Source organism: Aethina tumida, chromosome 7 (genome assembly GCF_024364675.1).
Source record: "Aethina tumida isolate Nest 87 chromosome 7, icAetTumi1.1, whole genome shotgun sequence".
In the NCBI taxonomy this organism is placed as follows: domain Eukaryota; kingdom Metazoa; phylum Arthropoda; class Insecta; order Coleoptera; family Nitidulidae; genus Aethina; species Aethina tumida.
In genome coordinates this window covers 15,445,744-15,467,166 of record NC_065441.1, presented here as the reverse complement: position 1 = coordinate 15,467,166, position 21,423 = coordinate 15,445,744, and the positions used below count along the sequence as shown (strand labels likewise).

Below are 21,423 nucleotides of genomic sequence, written 5' to 3'. Positions count from 1 at the left end.
TACCATAAAGTGTTATTAAATGTTTTTGTTTAATCTGCAAAACATGGAATACGATATGACTATTTACATTACTTATTAGTTACACAGATTAAAATGCAATTAAATGCCGACATAAAAAAAATGTTTTAATTTTCGTTGATGATAAACAACATTTCGAAATTGTTAAAAAATATCATTATAATTACATTTCTGAGAATCCCAATTAGTCAATTTGTGGAAAAGTCACATTTTTAACAGCAGTAATCATTTGAATGTACTTCGAAAAATCCAACGGAAACATTAACAACATAATTCCAACAATTTAACAAATTAAAACCGTAAAAATGCGTTTTATCAGCAATTACGGATTCATACCGTACATTTCATACATGAATATGTTATTGACTCCATTTTTCAAACTCAGACAACAGATTATTATTGCTGTTGCTCAACACGTATCATTACGATTTGCCAGTTTCTTATTGCGAACAGTTATATTTACAAATTACATTTAATGGACAGTTTAAGCTAACTGCAACTTTCTGATTATGATTATTAAAAGATATTTAATATGGCCGTTTAGTTTTAATTCATATTTATGACTTCACAATCGAAACGAGGTTTAAAACAAATAAAACAAGATCGATAAATACACGTTATCGTTCTCTTGTCGATTTCTTCAACAGTTATTGCAACACAAACAAATTCCCGTGGTCGAGACACAAAGAAAGTGACTCACATGCGTTTATCGCATTCAAAAAAGCCAAACACACATGCAGACTCAACTCGAAATAATGCGAATCAATCTTCATTGTCTCAGTTTCGACTAAACGGTTTGAAGACCTAAAAATGTCAACGAGGGAAAACTCAATTAACGTCCGAATGAGTGTCAAGGTTTCCTCTTGAAGCCAATCAAACTTGGAGGTTTACGAAGCTGAGGTTGCGATCAGGGTTTTTGTTTTCCTCGCATTCGAATGCACTTAAAAAATAGTCACAGTTCGCATTGAAATTCGGTGCAAATTTGAATTTTAAAGTTGCCTAATTAGATTTGCAACGTTTCGTGACAACTGTGTGACGAAATTGAATTAAATCCTATGAATTTTTTAACATTTCCGTTCGCATTTTAAAATCCATATCGGTTATTCAATTGGACATGGACAATTATTGTAATTGGTCGAATTTCCGATACGTTAAATCGAAGATCGTTGACAAATTTTATTAACATATTTCGGACACACTGACAAAATTAACATCGATGTTTACGTTAAATTGCGTTAAATTCAGGTTTAAATTAAGAATGAATGCGCCAATTTAAAACTGATATGTAGAAAGTGGACAAAGAGGTGAAAGCAACAACAATTAAAAACAGCAATTTATTGTTAGAATTGCTTTAATTTATTAAATGGTCCGACGGAATAGAAATGTTGGGCGCCCAAAAAAAAATTATGAACGTAGATGTGAAATTTAATGCGAAAACAAAGAGCTTCCTGTCTGCATTATTCATTCGTGTTAGAACAAAAAGTTTCGGGTTTGTTAAATTAGTTAGTTGGGAGGCTGTGTTCGGGATATTTATTAAATAAATTCCATCCAATTGTAAGACAAAATGTAAACGGTTATGCTGTTAATGCATTTAACATAATACTGGGCGTAAAATGACATTGTCCAGATCATTGTATTATTTTATGTCGAACTGGTCAAATGTTTACGGTCAACTTGTTGCGAACAAACATTTTGCTCTCTTATTGTTGGATACGTTCGACATTGGAACACACAATGTTATTTGAATAGTTTCACTTCAAATTGTTCTAATTCATTTACTTTAAAATTGTGTATTTTACTGATAAAAATGCGAACGAAAGTTTCGATGCATAATAATTAAATAAATAATCGTCGTTTCGTTTCCCAATCACCAAGCTGGTATTTAGTCCATTAGCGTTAAGACAGTTGGTGTGTTTTCGAAGATGCACCGTTACACAACAACGTGTTCTACACGATACGTGTGCATGTGTGTCTATTTCCACTTGTACTGTCCTTATTTCGTTCTTCAGTCGCTTGTGTGAGGAATTCTTATTTATTTAGCACTCGGATCACCATTTTTGAATATGACAGTCATAATCTTCACTTAATAAATTATAAAGTTGAATGTAAATTGGAAAGAAAAAGAAGGAAATAGAAAAACGTAATTAAATATGGACATTTACAACAAATTCTTCCCACCTTAGGTAAATATTTATCTAATTCCGTTTAATCTTTACAATGGGAACATTGCTTATTTTAACAATGACACATTTTTAAATACATATTGTGTGAAAAGAGTTCGTTCATTGTTTGAGAACTGGCTTTGTTTAAGAAGTTATTACTAATATTTTGTGTATATTTCAGAATTTTTTCTCTTTTGGAGACATATACAAATTATACAAATTCTTTAGTTTTTTCTTTAGAAATTAAAGGACTGAATTTTTTTTGTTTATTTTTCAAAAAATCTAAATTTTTAGTTTCTTTCTTTAAATTACATTTTTTTAAACAATGTAAAAAATGAATTTACTCCAAAAATATTTATTTTGATTTTTCTATATTTTTAAATTGTTAATTGCTTGAAACTAACTTGTTTAACATTTTTGAATTCTTCATGGTTTGATATTTATTCTGTTTCTATTTTTGCCCAACTTAGTCAAAATGTTTATAAATAAAAAATATTAATTTTCATATTTTTATATGCATTTTTTTAATCTAAATTGTTATTTTTTGTTTAGTTTTTAGAGATTATCTTTACAATTTTGAAATTCTTGTAGAATAAATATTTAAATAATTACATTTTAATACTTTAAAACTTTTAATTTTATTTTTTTTTAATGTTCTTAAATAATTTAATGAAGATGTTTATATGTTTATTTTTGGCTTTTTATATCTAACTGTAGATTTTTTAATTATTTTAAGGTAGATTTTTCACCTGTTTTGGAGACAAAAAAATTCATAATTTCTGGAAATTTTAATAGAAATTGTTGAATAGTTTTCATATTTTTATATGGATTCTATTAATTTTAATGGATTTATTTATTGTTTAGACTCAGATTTTTTGTTTAAATTTTTATACAATAAATTTCTTAACTACTTACTTAGTTACCATTTAAATTGTTTAAAAATAAATTTATATATTTGTAAAAAGAAAATTAAAAATTTAATGGGTTTATTTGTTGTTTAGACTCAGATTTTATTTATAATTCTTTACAATTTTTAAATTCTTATAGAATAAATATTTAAATAAGTATCATTCTTTAAAACCTTTAATTTTTTTATATTATAATATGTAATGTTTATAGAATTTTTAATTATTTGAATACTTAAATATTTTCAGCAGTATTAGAGTAAAATAATTGGATTTTTAAAGTATATAATATTATGTTACCTATATTCTCTTTTTTGTTTTCTTTAAATATAACTGTAGATTTTTAAAATGTAATTGAAAACTCATTTATGGAAATTTTAATAGGCATTCTTGAATAGTTTTCATATTTTTAAAAGAATTCTATTCAATTTAAAGGGTTTATTTGTTGTTTAGTTTCAAATATTATTTATAAATCTTTTCAATGTTTTAATTATTATAGAATAAGTAATTGAATAGTTATCATTTATTATTTATTAATAATTATTTTATAATAAATTAAATAAATAAATATTTAAAAAGTAAATTAGAAACTGGAATATTTAAATTCTAATAATATATAATAAATTAATATTTACATTACATTTTTAGTGTAAAATAATAGAATAATTTTTATATTATCTAGATTCTCTATTTCTGTTATTTATAGATTTTTAGAATATTTTAAGGGGAGACTTTTCATCTGTTGTAGAAAAAAAATTCAATTATGAGTATTTTATTAGCAATTGTTGAATTGTTTTCATATTTTTATATGTATAATTTTACATTTAAATTGTTTATTTTCTGTTTGGGCTTATTATTATATTAGTTTATTTATAAATATTTTCAACGTTTTATTCTTATAGAATAAGTTTTTAAAGTTTTTTAAGTGTTTTAATAAAAAAGATTTATTTAAAAAATAACAGTTTTAGAGTAAAATATTAGAAATTAATTTACTTAAATACTTAAATATTTTAAAATTAAAGAGTTGATAATATTAAAAATTAATTAATATATTCAAATTCTAAGTAGAATGTTTTATAGTTTTAAAATTACGTCCTATTTTTTAGTTATTACTGATATATATCATATATATCATTATTTAAAACAATAATAAAATCAAATTGTTTAACATTTTTATAATTAATAATTCCTCACATTTTTAATTATTTATTATATTTTTAATTACTATTTGAAATTTTATATTTTTTATACTCACACAGAATCTGTTTATATGTTGTTAACATTTCCTTATATTAGTTATAATATTTGAAAAACTGCTATATATGTGTACTTTGAAAGTTTTCAATAATTTCTATTAAAGTCATTTACAAACTGTCTTTATTCTTATTATCTGTGTTATTTAGATATGCAAATGTTTCCTCTAATTAAATTTGAAACTAATTTTTAACTGTTCTTAACTTGATATTTGTATTTAGGTTATATTTGTCGTTTAGGTGTTGTTTGAAACATCATCAATGAATTTCCGCCTAAGCATACACAGTAATAAAGCAAATAGGGACAAAGCAAAATGAAAAATAAAATACGATTCCAAACACTATTTGAGCAACGATTAAAAAGTGTGTCACACGAAAGAAGACCGTCTTAATGATTTAATATCGTGGTCGGTAATGGTATCCCTCCTTAAAACAGAATCCCCTGGAGGCAACAGAGCAAATCTTCGATTCCACGTAACTCGATTGACCGCAGCACCGTACCTTCTACACAATCACCACGAACGAAGCCAGACGACAAAAATTGTACAGATCCAACCACCACCGAATCCTGGGTAATCCACCAACATCCGAACCAAATTCAATGTGAACCAACCACCACAAAGTCGCACGAAACCGTGTCGCGCATCGCACAACACACAGAACGATCGGAAGGAGTGCGGGACACCGGGACGGCGGTTCGCGTACGTGTGCGTGCGTGGTACACCAGGTAATCTACCTTTGGTCCGGCCGCGGATACCGACGGAAACGGCCGAACGTTCAATTAACAAGTACTGTTATGTAACCAGAATCCTGCCACCAGCAGGAACGCCAGACAGAACGGCGGTAAAACAGTTTTCAAATGGGACGTCGAATGTCCTCAAATTTACCATCACAATTCGGATTACCCACCGACAAACATGTTTAATCCGGCTGAACGGCAGGATGGAGTGGAACAGGAGGAAATGCATTGATGTTGCAGCCCGATCGGCGTTAATGGATGTGGGTTAATTACGCCGAAATAATTATATGATGTCGTAAATTGTTCGACGGATGTGGAGGAGGCGGTGTGGAGGAATGCGCGCGAAATCCGGACTAGGTCAATTGGAATTGAATGATATAGCCGAAATCAATAATCAAACGGTTTGGTAAAGCAACAGGTTTCCGTGGTTTATGTTGGGCAAAATCAAAAACAGATACCGACGTTTAAAATTAATTGGCGGTTCAGTTTTATGTCAGAATGGAAACTTTTGCGCTTCATTGGTTGCAAAAAAATCAACGAATTTCTTTCATGTCTTTGGGAAAACTTACCCAAACGGGCACCACTTCTTCTCTTCACACGCAGGCATATTGTCCTTGATCGAATGCACTAAAAATAAAAAAATATATATGTATTGACTGATCCGCCTTAAAAATAGCAATAATCTAAAGAAATTATTACTTTTCAGACAACCAAGAAGTAAATAAAGTAAGAAACTGAAAAGTTTTACCTATTTCTTTTATTTATATAAATTTAAGAGGTGAATTTAATATAAAAAATAGTTTTTTTAACTTCTTTATAATATAATTTATATAAAAAAAACACTTCTTTATAATATTATATTTTATATTCTTATTTAAGAATATAAAATATAATATTTAATTTTTTTTATTTAAAAAAAATAAATTTAATTAAAAAATTGTATTTTTTTCTGTGCTAAAAATATATTAGATGATCTTTTAGCACTTTAATCTTCCTGTATGAAAATAATATAAAAAATAATCTATATCTGTTTTTTATTTATATAAACGTAAGAGGTAGTTTTAACATTAAATAATAACTTAATTGAATGAATTAAATGATAAATCCTGTTTCAAAAAAGAATGACTGATACTCAAATCAAAATAAATAAGTGTGAAAGTAATATAGAATGAAACAGAAAAGTGAGAGGGAGAATTCATTATAAGTTAATAGTTTATGAAAAGAGAAAAATATTAAATTTTATCGAAAAATAATAATTCTATCTGCTATAAAAAATTTACTGACCTCCTTTTAGAATTTACATGTTCTATTTCTTCTATTTATATAAACATAAAAGGTAGTTTTGATATAAAATATAATTTATAAAGAGAAATCAGTTTTTTTCTTTTATTATTATTTAATAAAAGGAGAGAACTGATTGAATAAATCAAATGTTGATTCTTGTGTCAAGTGGCCTCTTGAAAATCACAGTCAATAAGTGAAAGATATTGTAACTCTTTAGAAACTTTAATTTAACAAAGAACAAGCAGGAAACTATAGATAGATAATTCATTATAAAATATAGTTTAGAGAATAGTTTAATTAATGTAATGTAATTAATGTAATTAATTGAAAAATGTTAATTATTTCTGGCAAAAGAAGTTACTGACGTCCTTTTAAATTTACCTGTTTGAAAATATTAAAGAAGTAAATTGAAAACTTGGTTTAATTATAAAATATAGTTTATGAAGAGAAAAGTTTCTTTTGCTTAAGTATCTACTAAATTTAATTGAAATAGTAGGGATTCTTCCTAAGTTAAGAAATTCTAAATAAAATTGTAATAAAAAAGTAAAATCTATTTTTAACCATTTTTTTAGAATTTATTTGTTCATATTTAGAAATAATAAAAAAGTAAATTGAAAACTTTTACATGTTTCTTTTATTAATTTTATATAAAGGTTTTATATAAAGGGTTACTATACGAAATATTATTTATGAAAATAAAAAAGCATTTTTATTCAATTGAATGCTAAATTTGCTTAAAAAAATAATGATTATTACCTGATGAATGTGACTAATAACTTCTGTATGTGTGGCGTCCTCCAAAGTTTTCCCGTTCACCTCCAAAATTTCATCTCCAACTTCCAAATTGTCTTTGTCGGCTGGCGATCCTATAAAAACATAATAAAAATATAAAAATGTTCAAAGAAAACCCAAGTAAAACCAAAACGTCTCAAAAATTGCGCAACATTTTCGATTTCGACCGATTTAAAATCATTTTATCCGTGCTGTTTCGTTCAAAGGGTTGGAAGACGGATAAATAATGTGGCGGCGAATCGGTTTTAATTCGAGGTCGGAGGTCAATTTTTACGTACCATAAAGCTTGATCTTTTTGTCCTTGGTTTCTACCAGAATTATTACATAACCCCCTAAATCCACCATGATTTGGGTGGCGAGTTTTCTGAAATAAAAAAGAAGCAATGAATTAACAAATTCAAATCGTTTTCGTTTAGGAAATTAATTAACACCTACATGAGGAAATTTACATGACGAGAGGAAGTAAATAGATTTATGGAACGTGCAATTTATACACGTGCACAACGCTCATTAGCCGACGTTTTCCCCATTCGCATGCACCTTAAACTTAACTGAGTTAAAACAATTGTTTGCTGCATCGTGTTCAATTACACGTGATCGGAATTTCGAAACTTTATTGATTATAAACCACTTGAGATGTTACTTATTATGTTTGCGAATTTATAATAATTATTATTGGATGGAAAACTATTTTATAAATTATTTAACATAAATTTTTGTCAAAAAAATGGTTTAAATATATTAATCAAATATTTTCAATTATTTCAATTAATAAAATTTTATGCAATCATTTAAATTAAATGTTCACTGGTTCAGTTAAATTAAATAAATTGTGTTTGATTTTGTCTACTCTCAATTTAAATGTTAATAAAAAAGAATATGTGGGAAATAAAATATTTTATATTTATATTTATGTTTTATGTTGGGTTTTGGAAATGTTTAATATTTCAGGCAATTATTTGTATGTCAAAGTGTATCTTAATACTATTTACAAATAACAACTTTACTAATGAATATTGAAATGTATTTCTTGAATAAAATCTTTACATTTCAAAACTTATTTAAAATTATTCAAAACATACATTTTGTGGTTATTTATAAAAATATAATAAATATAAACAAAACTTTAAAAACATTTTCATGAATAAATGGATGTGTTTTAAATAGGTTCTTTATTAGAAAATATCTTATTTCCTAATTATTTTAGGTTATTTAAGAAATTGAGCAAGATTTAACTGGCGCATTCGCCAAAAGTCAAAACAAATTAAAACATACAAATTAAATATTGTAATCCTTTCGTAATTGATTAAAACTTCAGATGTCTTAAAACAGTTTCCTTATACTTAGTTCACACCCAAACTCAAAACTTTAAGATTATTTTCTCTTATATTCAAACATTAAATTTACAAGTTTCAGTTAATATCTGTATTTCTTTAATAATAATTAAGGTTTAAGGGTGTTTTCTTTTGGTAAAATTTTTGGGGGATTGTAAAAAATGTTCACATTGATCCAACATAACCTCCATTAAGGTCTCCATGTTTTTCTGTAGATTTTTGTGTATTTTTTAAAATAAATTAACATGCAAACATAAAATAATTGATACGTACATTTAAGTTAGGAAAGATTTACGTAGCTAAAATGACGATAAAATCCGTATCACAATAAAATAACTTCCATGAATGCAGAGTTGTTGTTTGTGCGTGGTTGTTCCACCCATGGGCCGCAATTAAAAAGCAGCCGATCGCGACAGATGATCGGGATCGGGATCAAAAGTGAGAGCCTGGCTTTATGCGGCGATCGTTCAGCGATTTGAGATTTTTTTTTAAATCAGGTACTGTTATGGTCGACGTGGCGACCGACCGATCCGGATCCGGTGGTCCGGTCGCGAGTCCGGATGCACTGTGTAGCTGGACCAGGTGATTAGCGGCGACGGCATCTCGCGGTTGCCCGTCACCACCGCGCGCCACGTTTGTGGGGCTGCATCCGCGGGCGCCGCTCCAACAACACGGGGTACCTCTCACGACGGCGGCGGCGGAGAGAGTGCGCGTCGGGCCGGGCGGTTGCCTCAATCTCGCACGATCGATACGGGGACGCTCCAGCATCCCCGGCCTCCGGACCACTAGGCGCAGGATGGCGCAGGAGAGAGACGCAAATCCGATCCCCACGATGGGGAAACGCTGTTCCATTTATCTAATTCTCTATTCGGTTTTATTTCATTATATACTTACTTCAAATCTTTTTATCTAAACTTTAATTCATATTTTTTCACATTACCTTTAACTTCTCATTAACTTACTTTTTATCACCTTTTAGATCAAGGAAATATTCTCGTATTTGACACTTTGAAACCTTGATAATCCTTAATTAATATTATGTTTTAGTTATTTAATTAATTAAAAGTTGGTTAATTTAATTTATAATTATTCACAAAACGATCTTCAAAATTTGAACAGTTATATTAAGAATGATTTACATATTTTATTAAATTCTACCAAAATTATTATAGTTTTTTAGATGATGATATTAAAAAGAAAGCAAATAAAAAGTTTAAGAGATTAGTGAGCTTAAATTTGAGCTTAAAATTTAAGTTTTACCAAGTTTAATTAGTATTAAGAGCACTAACATTTATTAAATATTAATTAATTAATAAGTAAATTATTTAACAGAAACATATACTTTGATTCCCACAGTGTTTAAAAGATTTATTAGTGCTTAGTATTTTATTTCCTTTTTTGTATATATATAAAATATATTTTTTACATTTATTTTTACTTTCCATTCACTTTCTTTACTTAATTTTAAATGGTACAAATAAAAGCTTTGATAATTAATAAACATTAGGCATTATGATAATTATTATTATATTATTATAATGTAATTTAATTTATAATTATTTTCAAGAAATCTCTTAAAAATGTGGACAATTTTACTAACATAAATTAAATTACATATTTTTGCAACTTCTTCCTAATTTATGATAGTTTTTCAGTTCAAATTACAGTTTTATAAACAACAACAATTAAAAAATTAGGGTAACCCCCTAATCCTCATCATCACTAACATTTTAAAAATATTAAATTTTATTTGACAGAAATATATATACTTTAATTCCCAGGGTGCAAGTTAAATAGTCTTGTTAATGTTATATGAATAAATATTTTAAGTTAATAATTACAAATAATTTATGAATAAAGAACGTGTAAAAATTTTGAATACATCTAATGCCACCTGTAAGAATATTTGCTTACATAACTAAATGTAGGTTACAGTGTTCTGTAAATATCCAAAATTACATTTTCCTACCAATATTTATCAAACAACGATCGTAGTTGGATTGACCGCAAACAGATGTCGCGACAAAACCTACCCGCATTTGTTTATTTTTACCCCGAAACTTCAATAACCCCGTTTCGGTTTTCAGTCAGTGAAATGTCAGCGCGACAGGCTGCGACAAATGTCGGTGCGACGCCGTAATAACAAAGTGATTTTCCAGCGCGTTTTCCGCGTCTGTTTTCCACGTTCCGCTGAAAATGAGCGTCGTGTGCAAGGAGGTCTTCGACGAGACCAGTCACCCCTCCGTCGAAGGTACACCGACCTGTTCCGTTGTTTGGGGGTCGAAATGTTTTGTTTATGTTTTGGTGCATGATGTTTTTATATTTAATGATGCGTATTTTTTTAAAAATAAATTATTATATATTAAAATATGTTTAATTTATTCACATAGGGATAAACCATTGTTTGTTTTTTTTTTGTTTTGCAGAAGTCAAAGATTATGCAATAAAATTGGGCATAGATCCAGATTCAGAGCCCCATTTAATCCCATTGGCTGCTGAGGGGTTGATGAAAGCCTTGCCACCAGGATGGAAACCTTGGTGAGTATTTAACACCCACATTTTATCAATACAAACATTATTTACATTCATATTTTCAAAGGTAACATTTAAAACCAATAGGACTTATTTGTAGTAAAAAATTACTAATTTCTCAATTTATTTTCTATATTCAAATAAAACATTCAATAAAATTAATTTGGTTTTATGGAAATTGGAGTACTTAAATTATTTCAGTTTTTATAAATGTCAACTATTTTGTTACATAATTATGTGTTTTATGTTGCCTTTAATTTATTTATTTTGTACTATTTCAAATTATAAAAGAAAGGATAAATAAAACAATCATTATTACATAACATACTGTATTAATTAAGCTTCTCTACTTTACATTCTCCTTCTGTTACTTTTTCATTAGTAACATTTCCATTAAAACCTTTTCCGTTGTTCCCGTCTTCGTCGTCGCTATCATTCTCGTCCTTTTCATCATCATCTTCATCTTCCTCATTATAAGAATGCCTGGCCAATTTGTTGTTAATCCAGTTTACCATACTTTCCTCCTTAATTTCAGTGTTAACTATAGTAGGATAAATGAATTTCTCCTTAAATTCTTGCACTTTGTCTTCCACATCATCCCACAATAATTTTTCATGCATGCCATCTTCACCATATCTATAGTTATACCTTTCATAATGGACAAAATCTAATACAAGCCCTAATCCAGGAGCTCGAGGCACAATTAGTTTCTCCTTTGTGAAGGCTTGAGTGAGCGTTTCCTCCGTTCCGATACCTTTAATTACCGCCAGTAAAAGTCCGACCATTTTTCGAATTTGGTGCAGCATGAAACTCTGTCCATACACTTTCAAAACCACAAACTCCACTCCATCCCTCACAAAAGGTTTCTCACATTCAAACGATTTAATGAATCTCGTCGCACTAGGATCGTTGTATTTCTTTTTTGATGTGAAGTTGTGAAAGTTTTTGGTCCCTACAAACTTTTTCAATACATCATTGATTTTCTTATGTGTTTCATCATCCAGTCTGTAGTCTGTTTGGGACGCTGGCTCGCCGTGTTTGGCAAACGCAACGGTCGGCGTTATGTAAATGTAAGTCCTGCCATCGCATTGCGATTTGCTATTGAAGCCTTTCGTCACTCTTCTGTATGCAAACACTCGAATCGCGTCCGGTAGATTTTCATTGATTTTTTCTATATCCACGTTCTCGTACATTTTCATGGACACCACTTGTCGAGCTGCAGAAACACCCTTGTCAGTTCTGGCTGCCCTTTGAAACTGCATATTTTGTACCTGGTTGTAGCAATTATCTGTGATCAGGTTCACCTTTCGCAGAGCTTTCAGTAGATCTTCTTCGATGGTCCTTGTGTATGGGTTGCGTTGCATGCCATAATAGTCAACGCCGGAATATCCCAGGAGCAGTACGTATTTACGGCGCTTCAACCTTTCATCGTTTTCATTGCGGGGCACCAAAGTTTCCAGCTTTGGTTGCTTGGCACCGTCAGTGTCCGTCTCGATTTTGTCCGATCGTCGATCCTCCCATTGTCTTTTTTTGCATCTGCCGTCGTAGCGAGGTTTTTTCGCTGACTTATTCATGCTGAACGGGAAGAATTGTAATGCGGGCTTCGGCGGCTGTTTTTGGAGGCACAGGCTCCTTGTTGCGGTTACGACAACGCTGGTCAGTTTCTGTAACATACCATATACACACACCGTCCGTGTTTTATTCAAGAGTTGTTTGTTCCAAGGTTTTTATTCACATGTTTGGATAAAAACGTGTTTTGAGGATAAATATTGACGTAGCGAATGTGAGGTTAGGTAATGTTGCGGTAATGCAGGGATCGATAGTGTCTTTTAATTTAAAAAATATTTTCTTGATTTTAGTTTATGTTTTCTATTACAAAATTTTACTCTAAATATTAATATGATTTAATATTATATTTAAATAATTTGTAATTTAATTAGATAAAATAAGGAGAAAAATTCGTATGCTCACGCGCCAAGTGCTCTCGAATTCAAATATGTTTATATATTTTTTATATATCATTTTTAATTTTTTTTTTTTAATTAAAACAAAATGATCTCAATATCCTGAAGGAAAATGTTAAATAAAATTATTTAATATAATTAAACATAATATTGAAAGACAGTTACAAGAAAAAAAAATAATAAATCAAGTATTCGAATTTGTTGGTCAATAATATAATGTTCAAAGAGAAAATATATTGATCAATAATATGATGGGAATTTTTTGACATATAAATAGGAATGTACTTAATTAGTTTAATTTTAATGTGAAAGAAATACTAATAATTAATATAATCGGCAATATTCGGAAACTTTGTTTGCGTCGGCATTTGGTATTCTCATTGGCTAGAGGCATGCCTCAGCTCCCCTATCATTGTAACAATAGCACGAACTTTAAGCGCAATACTAATTATCTAAAACTTTAAGGACCTATTTAAGAATTTCTTCGCTTCGCAATTTTCTTTGTAAACCAATAATTTAACAAAACAATTATCTTCAGCTACGACGACAATTCGAAATCGTACTATTACTACAACAACCTAACGAAAAAGACACAATGGGAACATCCATTGGACGACGTCTACAGAGGCCTGGTAAAAAAGGCGAGGGCGGAGAGCCAATCGTTGAGTCTGGGTGAACCGACCGAAGACGCAACTTACGGCAGAGAAGAAATCCCGAGCTACGAGGAGCCGATCAATCCGCAACATTTCGCTGTTAAAGGCTTGGAGGCGATCAGTTTGGGAGCCAGGAAGAAAGATTTGAAACTGTCGCCGATAAAACACAGCACGATTTTGAGGAGTCCCTCCGGAAGTCCAAAACACGAGTCGAGATTGTACAAGCAAAAATCTGAGGAGTATCCGTTCGCGGATCACAGACCCGCGTTGAGCACCTTTAGTAGCTTCGACGACAAAGATAAGGATGGTAAGTTCAGCAGACATCCGAGAAACATCGACAACAAAACTGAGTTGAAAGTCATGGGTGGTGGTTTGAATTTTCTCAAATCGAACACGAAAAAGCAGCAGGATGTTCCGTCCCCCAGTTTTTCCAAAGCAGAACCGGACAATCAGCCTAAAAGTATTTTACGAGGTTTGGAACACTCGAAAAGTGTCGACTTCGAACGATTATCCCTCTTGGAGAAGTCAGACAAGGAAGACGACGACAAGAAAAGTGTGCGATTTAATTTGGAAAGTACCGACGGTGCTCTAACGTTTTCAGACAAAAGTTCAAGCGAGGAAGATATAAAAAGCAGCGACAACAAGAAACCAGAGGACGTGATCAACGTTAAAGTCACACCAGCACTTAATAAAATCCTGGGCTCTGTGGACACGGCAAACAGCAATTTAAAACTCATCAAACCTAATCCATCCGACTTTATTAAACCTAAACTAACCATCAGCAAAGGTTCAGATTCAGAAGAGGATTCGTTCATTAAAAGTCTAGACAAACAAGGCAAAAATAACCCCGAGTCTTTTTTCGAAGGCGACGAATTTCTAGAGGGTAAAGATCAAACTAAACAACTTGGCATGAAGGCCGACAAGAAGATGTCGATGTTAAAACAAACCATATGGGAGGAAAAGAACGATGAACTTGTCAAGTTTCGTAGCAGCCTCAAAGAATCGCACAAGGAGGAACTGGAACGGATTTTAATCAACGAAAAGACAAATCATGAAAACAACATCAAGGCGGAACTAGAAAATTTGCGTAAGGAAATGGAGAGTCGAACTGTTGGAACGTTGAAGTCTGAACGCATTAAATTGGATAATGAACTGAACAACTTAAAGTTGAGCCTAGAAAAAGAGATTAAGGCTGAAGAAGAACATCTCAAGTCCCACTTTTCTAGTAAGAAGGAGGAATTGGAACGGTATTATGAGGAAAAATTAGCGGAGGTTGAGAAAGAATTGGCAGAAAGAGTGGAGACCAACAGAGATGAACTGATTATGACGCATAACGCGACTATTGAGCAACTTAAGCAAAACCACTCTATTATCATTGAGGAACTTAAGAGAGAGTTTCAGGTTGAGGTAAGAGGGATTAGTTATTTATTAGCATATGTTTAAAATTATTGTGTTATACAGGAACAAAATCTACGCAAAGAACACCAGTCACAAATGGCAGAAATCCGATCTCGGATGCAAGATCAGGACCCGAAGCTGAAGCAGGATGTGGACGAGCGCACGTTCGAAAAGATGCGATGCGACAAACGGTTGCTGGAAGACAAATACAGATGCATGAAAGAGAAATACCTACGATTGAAGACGGAAGTGAAAATGTCCATTGAAAAGCGCCATCGGAAAAAGGACAGCACAACTACAACAGCCAACACGAACACTACAGGTTCAGAAACTGAACAAAGCCATTCGAATAACAAGGAAAGGTAGGATTTCTGTTGCATGTTAAGTTTGTGAATGTTGTGATTTGAAAAGCATTTTTTGATGGTTTAGAACTCCGTTGAATTCGCCCTCCAAGAAGGTTACCGAAAAGCCTCCAACTCCGAAGAGTGTTAACGTAAAGGAACAACAACGGAAGGTCGTGATACAAGATGTGGACACGTCCATCAGTGATAATTATCAAAATGAAGATCATGCGAACAGAAACGACAATCCGGTGGATTACGAATCGTCTGACACCAGTTTGAAGAATGCGGGGCGTCGCAAAAAATTGTTCCCAAAACCAAAAACATTTTCGGCGGCAAGAGGAGGAACGTCGAAGACAAAGTTGAAACCTACTACTAGACCTTGTTCACCTGTGGAGAATTTAAGAAGACAGTTACAGAAGTTGGAGGACTTAGAAGATCAATTTCCTCAAAATGCACAAGGAGATACTTATCATTTACGTTACCCATTTTCAGACGGGCAGAAATTCGAAGGTATTTTGATATCCAACATTTAATTCAACCATTGAGATATGTTAATAATTACAGGAAGTTCAGAGTTGGAATTCTTCCGGCATCGGATCCACTTGGAAAGGGATTCGATTAAGCGCGCCAAAGAGAGTTTGAGGAATCAAAAATCCGTCTTCCAGCAACGACAAAAGGACCTAAAATTGAAACATGGCTCAATGGCTAGACATACCTTGCAACAACTATGTCAGGTACAACAATTTAGGATTTGTAATTAAGTCAGCGTCTAATAAAAATTATATAATGCCTTACAGGAAGAGAAAGAACTGACAGATATGGAAGTATCTTTGCATAGAACCAGAAGTCTTTTAGGCGAAAAAGTGATTCGTCTAAGACATCTAGAACAGTCACTGCAACGTGCTAATCTTTCCAATGAACAGAAGATCGAGGATGCAACATTAAGCGACATTTCATCTCACAGCGCCAGCTCTGGCATCAGTTCCACAGAGTTCGCCACAGCACCAGATGCAAACTTCGGTAAGAGTCTGATGAAGGTGGAGCAGTACCAAGAGAGCTCCGAAATTATACAAAGTTTGGAGAATCTCAATTCGGAAATCAGAGAGATTTGGGACGTGTTGCGGACTCAACAGCAACAATCGAACATAGCCACTGGTAAGAGTTTTTAATTTATCACACCTTATATAAGTGTGGAATGTTTTAAATAGTAGGACTTATGTGTTCCTTGTTTTATAGTACTTTCCTACATCCCACCCATAATTAGAACGAGTTGTTTTTAGAACTAGAGATTCCCGTTTTGTTTTCGCAGTAATCCCACCCTTTGTGTACCCCGATTTGGGCTGGCCGGTGTTGGCCGGAGCGGCAGCGGCCGCCGCCAACTCTGTGCCCGCTCCACCCTCCATACCGACGCTCGCCGACCGTTTGCACAACTATCGACAACAAGTGGCGCTGGCGAATGCGCAAAGCACGATGGTGACGCACCATGCGACCAACCAACAGGCCACCACCACTCTTGTGGAACGTACGAGGAATTTGAGGCATTGGCTTAGACAGACAGGCGCCGATCTGGGCGGCAATGACGGTAATGCGCCCCAGGCCACACTGTAAATTGTTGTTCATGATTGACGAGATGAGTTTGATGGATGGGACTTTATTATCGTTTATAACATCACGTTTTCTTTACATTAGGTTTAATAATTAAAATTAGTTAATTTTTTTTAAGTCAGAAAGATAATTTATTAAGTTAAAAGTCTGTTAATTTATTATGTTTATTTATTTATCTCCGATGAGTATTTATTTATTTTTGTGTAATATAATTTTAAAATAATTATTTGCTTTGTTGTTCTTTTTTCCAGATTTTTAGCACTGTTCGTCAAACTCTGACGCAAATCAATCGTATGTTATTTGCGGTCTTTTTGGTACTGATAACTAAAACTGCCCGCGTTTTAGTTTTACATAAATCAGTCTTTCCAGTAAATGATCTGAAACCATGTTAAATTTATACAAAGAATCTTCCCTTATCCTTACACCTACTGCAGGGTATATAGTAAATATCACCATCTAATCTCCCATTGTTCCCAATGTTTTCTCATCAACAATCAAAAACGAGTAGAGTAGTGGTCTCACTAGTCTCACATATTAAGGAATAGGAGTAGTGATTTTAAAATTTTGCATATTTACAGGTCCCTAAATAGTAGTGAAAGGAGTATTGTAGGATATATTAGAATTAATTTTCTCTAGTCCAAATAGTAACATTTAAAACTAAATAATACCCAATTAAAATGTAATTAATTAGAAGCGATCAACAAATTTCGATGGCATAGGTTTACTTTCACTCAATTATGCACAACTCCAATACAATTGCATAATTGATTGGATTACCAGTAACTATAATATTCAAAACAAATTTGTATAAATAGTTTACCAAAGTATTCATATAACCAACACAAACAGCTTTGTAGATGTTGTCGCAAAGTTGCAAATAGATTTATAAATTACAATCTGTGCTGAATTTCGTTGATCCAAGAACTAAATGCCAAAACTAATCTAAACATCTACCGCACGAAGAGCCAAATTTAAATCGTAAGACTTGATTAAGTAAGCCTTATTTTAAAAAATCAAAATTAAATTATTGTTAATTCTAAAAATTTCTACTTACCTTGTGATATATCAACTGTATTTTCTTGTAAGTCTGGACTGTTTTTAAACAATGAAACATTGTTTTAAAGCACTCTGAACAGATTTCCCTTAACAATTCTTTGACTGAATGTGTAATCTATTTGTGATATGTTTTAGTGTATTGGAACACTTTAAATGTTGAATTTTGAATATTGTTCAAGATTATAAATGTAGTACTCTGTGAGCACAATCTTTATTACCAGATTTTATGCATGAAATTATCATTTTGATTTATCTTGAGAGATTTTTTACTTTGGATATGTATTTTAACTTTTGTTTAAGTGAAAATATTTTTTATATTTGCATACACATGTATTATTTTATAATATACCTAGATATAGTACAATTTCAGTGCCAATAATGTATTTTTAAAGAGAGATTGTTTCAAACTATATTTGGACAAGTTTAAAAAACGTCACAAAATGCTAATTACGTTTTATTTCTAGTCATTAACATTTTTTGCACAAATGTTGTAAATATTTACTCCAAAAATTATAGTTATATGTATATTATAATAAATAAATTAATAGAAGAAAACATTTTTTTAACTTGTTTCACTCCCATGTAAATACAGTTAAAAGAAACCATTTGTACTTCTCAGTCTTTAAATTTGCTTTTGAAATATGATGAAAGCAATTTTTATATGTAACCCAAATTATTGATCCTTTTATTATTAGGAGTAGCACGGAAAAGAAAACAAAAAAGAAAGTTATATTAAATGTTTTATTTATACATAACCTTACTGCAAAGAAAGTACACCACCAGCTTTCAGTGCTTTGCGTTCCTTGGCTTTAACTTGGGCAGCAATTCTGTCCAGATCCCTTCTGCCTTGTTGTGTCAACTTCCTACCACCATCAACTGACTTTTCGATCAGGTTAAGGGCTTCCAAACTCTGCAGAGCCTTGCGTCCAATATTTCCGGCGGAGCGGCAGAAGTGGGAGGGTTTGGTGCCATTACGTTTACGGGTACCAAAGATCTTGGTAACTGAGCCCACACCAATGGGGGACCTGATGTAGATGTGTCTGACGACAGCAGCACATCTGACGTAGAACCAGTCAGGGTCGTATGGGGCTAATTCTTTAGCGCGGGAGGTTTTCACGATGTCCACCCATTCTGGTACACGGAGTTTACCAGATCTAAAACAATTAAGGAAATGCTTAATGTATACACAATGTATTTAAAATACGTATTCGGAGGTAGACTTTAGCAAAAACAGGATTTACTTAGAAACCAAATCATTATTTCAAATAATAAAATAGTTTGAGGTTAGTTGTCGTAAAACATGTTTGTACTTACTTTTTTAAGAAAGAGGCGAAAGCCTTAACAAATTTGTGTTGATCCACGTCTTTCAAAGTTACGGAAGGCATTTTCTAGAAGAAATAAATACAATGGTTAACATACAATTAAATAAACATGTGGATTAATGGCCACCATGCTTTGACTAGTTCTTTAACGAAATAACAGAAAATACGAAAAATAATGGTTGTTAATTTGTAAGATTGTAGTACATTGTTTATAATGTAATTTTTTGATAAATACCTGATATTATTTATAATATTTGAGTGGAAAAATAAAGAGAAACTTCACGAACCTGTCTGTTGTCATTCGTCGACAAGCGGAAAAGGAAATCGGTTTGTACCGGTAATGCAGAACACCCCCTATAACGAGACGCGGGAAACTTGAATAATTTAAAATTTTATTACGTACCTATCATTGGATCGTCTAAGATTTATATCGTTTTTAATTATTTATAACTTTAAACACTTTATAACATATATATATATATATATATATATATATATATATATATATATATATATATACTTGTATTTAATGTTCTTAATTTCTAACAGTTAAATAGTGTTTTGACGGTCGCAAAATGTGTGATACAAATATGTAAACGTGGTTGCGTTTTTCAAGAACATTATATTAATATTATATTAAGTATATTAATTAAAGATAATTAAAAATATTTACATTACTATTATATTATTGTTATTTTATAATTTATATTCATATTTATGGTTAAAAACTATATTTTAAAATATCTAAAAACTAAAATTAAAAAATACTACTTATTTTATTATAAAAATGGTAATCTTGTACTTTATCAATTTAAATTAACCTGTAATTTTTGATGAATTGTTGCAGCATAAATTAAAAAATAATAAAATACACTTTTACATTGTATTTCATTGATGCAGTAACAGCATTGGTATATACTCATATGTAAAAAATAAAAAAACATTATAAATTATTATAATAATGTATAATCCATTATTATAAAACAATAGGTAAGATTTATTAATTTAAATCAGACATTTTAATGGAAAAATTTTATTTCGTTTGAATATATTCACGGTACGTATGCAATTACATAAAAGTGTTGACAAAACACCCCCTGCGGTGCGCCGCGCCATAAAATCAATTAGTCTGATATCGATCCGCGTATTGACCAGTCGGGTGGTGCGCGCTCGCTCCTCGATTTTAATTCAATGGCGCGGTTCGGTCTGCAATTAGTGCGGTGACTCTTGCCATTAATTAGTGTAGTGTTGTGTGCCTTACTAAAGAGATTACGGCTTCTTTTATTTAACATTTACGTTCATTTAACTTAAATATTTCATTTATTACCAATTCATTAGAATTATTTTAAATTATTTCAATTTTTCATTAAGTTCATTAAAACAATTTAAAGTTTCTGTTTAACATTTAAATATTATATCACTAAATCGTGAAATTTTTAAATTATTTAATTTATACTTGCAGATAATGTAATAATAAAATTATTTTCTTAATTGTTATTCAATAATTTTATTCCGGATTGTGATGGCCCTCACTGGAAAGACGTTAAGATAATAGGAAAAGGGCATCAAAGGTAATAACTAATAATTTTATAAATTAATTAAACAATTGATGTTTTTTTCATTGATTTCAGGTAGGTCCAGAATGAGACTAGTTAACCGGGCAACTGGCAACGTAAAGTAAGTTATTTAATACATTATTTAGATGATTTTTATTCAAGTAATTTAATATCGGTTTGATTGAATTGACTGAAAATTCTTCAGAGTCTTGAACCGTTTTATGTTTAAACAATATATATATATATATATATATATATATATATATATATATATATATATATATATATATATATATATATATTGCATTCAAAGGTAAACATATATTTTTTTAGGGTTTTAAAGAATACTATAATCAAATGAGACATTTTCTTTCAGCTTAAATTAATAAAAGAAAATTTTGTTTTTTTTTTTTTATTTTAATAATTATATTTATTTTGATAAAGTAGTATGTATTGTATAATAAGTAAATGAATCTATTTTAAAATAAACAATACAGTTAAATTAT

General features: G+C 31.0%; 4 protein-coding genes across 8 annotated transcripts in view; 1 reads left to right on the top strand and 3 right to left on the bottom strand.

Annotated features, from left to right (window-relative positions):
• Positions 1–9,029, bottom strand: part of LOC109598187 (protein PALS1) — a 44,944-nt gene extending 35,915 nt beyond the window's left edge. Inside the window, exons 1-4 of one of the 4 annotated variants that reach the window (XM_049970082.1) lie at positions 8,761–9,029; positions 7,432–7,517; positions 7,118–7,227; positions 5,647–5,704 (exon numbers count right to left, since the gene is read on the bottom strand). In XM_049970082.1, the coding sequence (XP_049826039.1) occupies positions 5,647–5,704; positions 7,118–7,227; positions 7,432–7,498 (235 nt within the window). In that variant the 5' untranslated portion in view covers positions 7,499–7,517; positions 8,761–9,029. Of the gene's footprint in view, positions 1–4,839; positions 5,038–5,646; positions 5,705–7,117; positions 7,228–7,431; positions 7,518–8,760 lie in introns of those variants that run through there. The other 3 variants (XM_020014038.2, XM_049970083.1, XM_049970084.1) reach the window with 3 other exon arrangements.
• Positions 9,030–10,546: 1,517 nt separating this feature from the next.
• On the top strand, positions 10,547–18,584 carry LOC109598151 (centrosomal protein of 164 kDa). The gene is made up of 8 exons (XM_020013993.2): positions 10,547–10,738; positions 10,914–11,025; positions 13,522–15,043; positions 15,098–15,396; positions 15,464–15,888; positions 15,943–16,112; positions 16,176–16,533; positions 16,688–18,584. The coding sequence occupies exons 1-8, from the start codon at positions 10,684–10,686 to the stop codon at positions 16,984–16,986; spliced, it is 3,240 nt and encodes a 1,079-aa protein (XP_019869552.2). The 5' UTR covers positions 10,547–10,683; the 3' UTR covers positions 16,987–18,584.
• Positions 11,332–12,810, bottom strand: LOC109598192 (pseudouridylate synthase 1 homolog). The gene has a single exon (XM_020014043.2). It carries the CDS (start codon positions 12,690–12,692, stop codon positions 11,352–11,354), a length of 1,341 nt encoding a protein of 446 aa, XP_019869602.2. The 5' UTR covers positions 12,693–12,810; the 3' UTR covers positions 11,332–11,351.
• Positions 18,585–18,762: 178 nt separating the features above from the next.
• Positions 18,763–19,758, bottom strand: LOC109598168 (40S ribosomal protein S19). 2 transcript variants are annotated; one of them, XM_020014014.2, is made up of 3 exons: positions 19,649–19,758; positions 19,354–19,427; positions 18,763–19,193 (listed from the first exon to the last, which is right to left on the bottom strand). In XM_020014014.2, the coding sequence occupies exons 2-3, from the start codon at positions 19,422–19,424 to the stop codon at positions 18,797–18,799; spliced, it is 468 nt and encodes a 155-aa protein (XP_019869573.1). In that variant the 5' UTR covers positions 19,425–19,427; positions 19,649–19,758; the 3' UTR covers positions 18,763–18,796. The 2 variants fall into 2 exon arrangements, with proteins under 2 accessions (XP_019869573.1, XP_019869572.1); XM_020014013.2 differs by having other exon boundaries at positions 19,597–19,674.
• Positions 19,759–21,423: the final 1,665 nt, after the last annotated feature.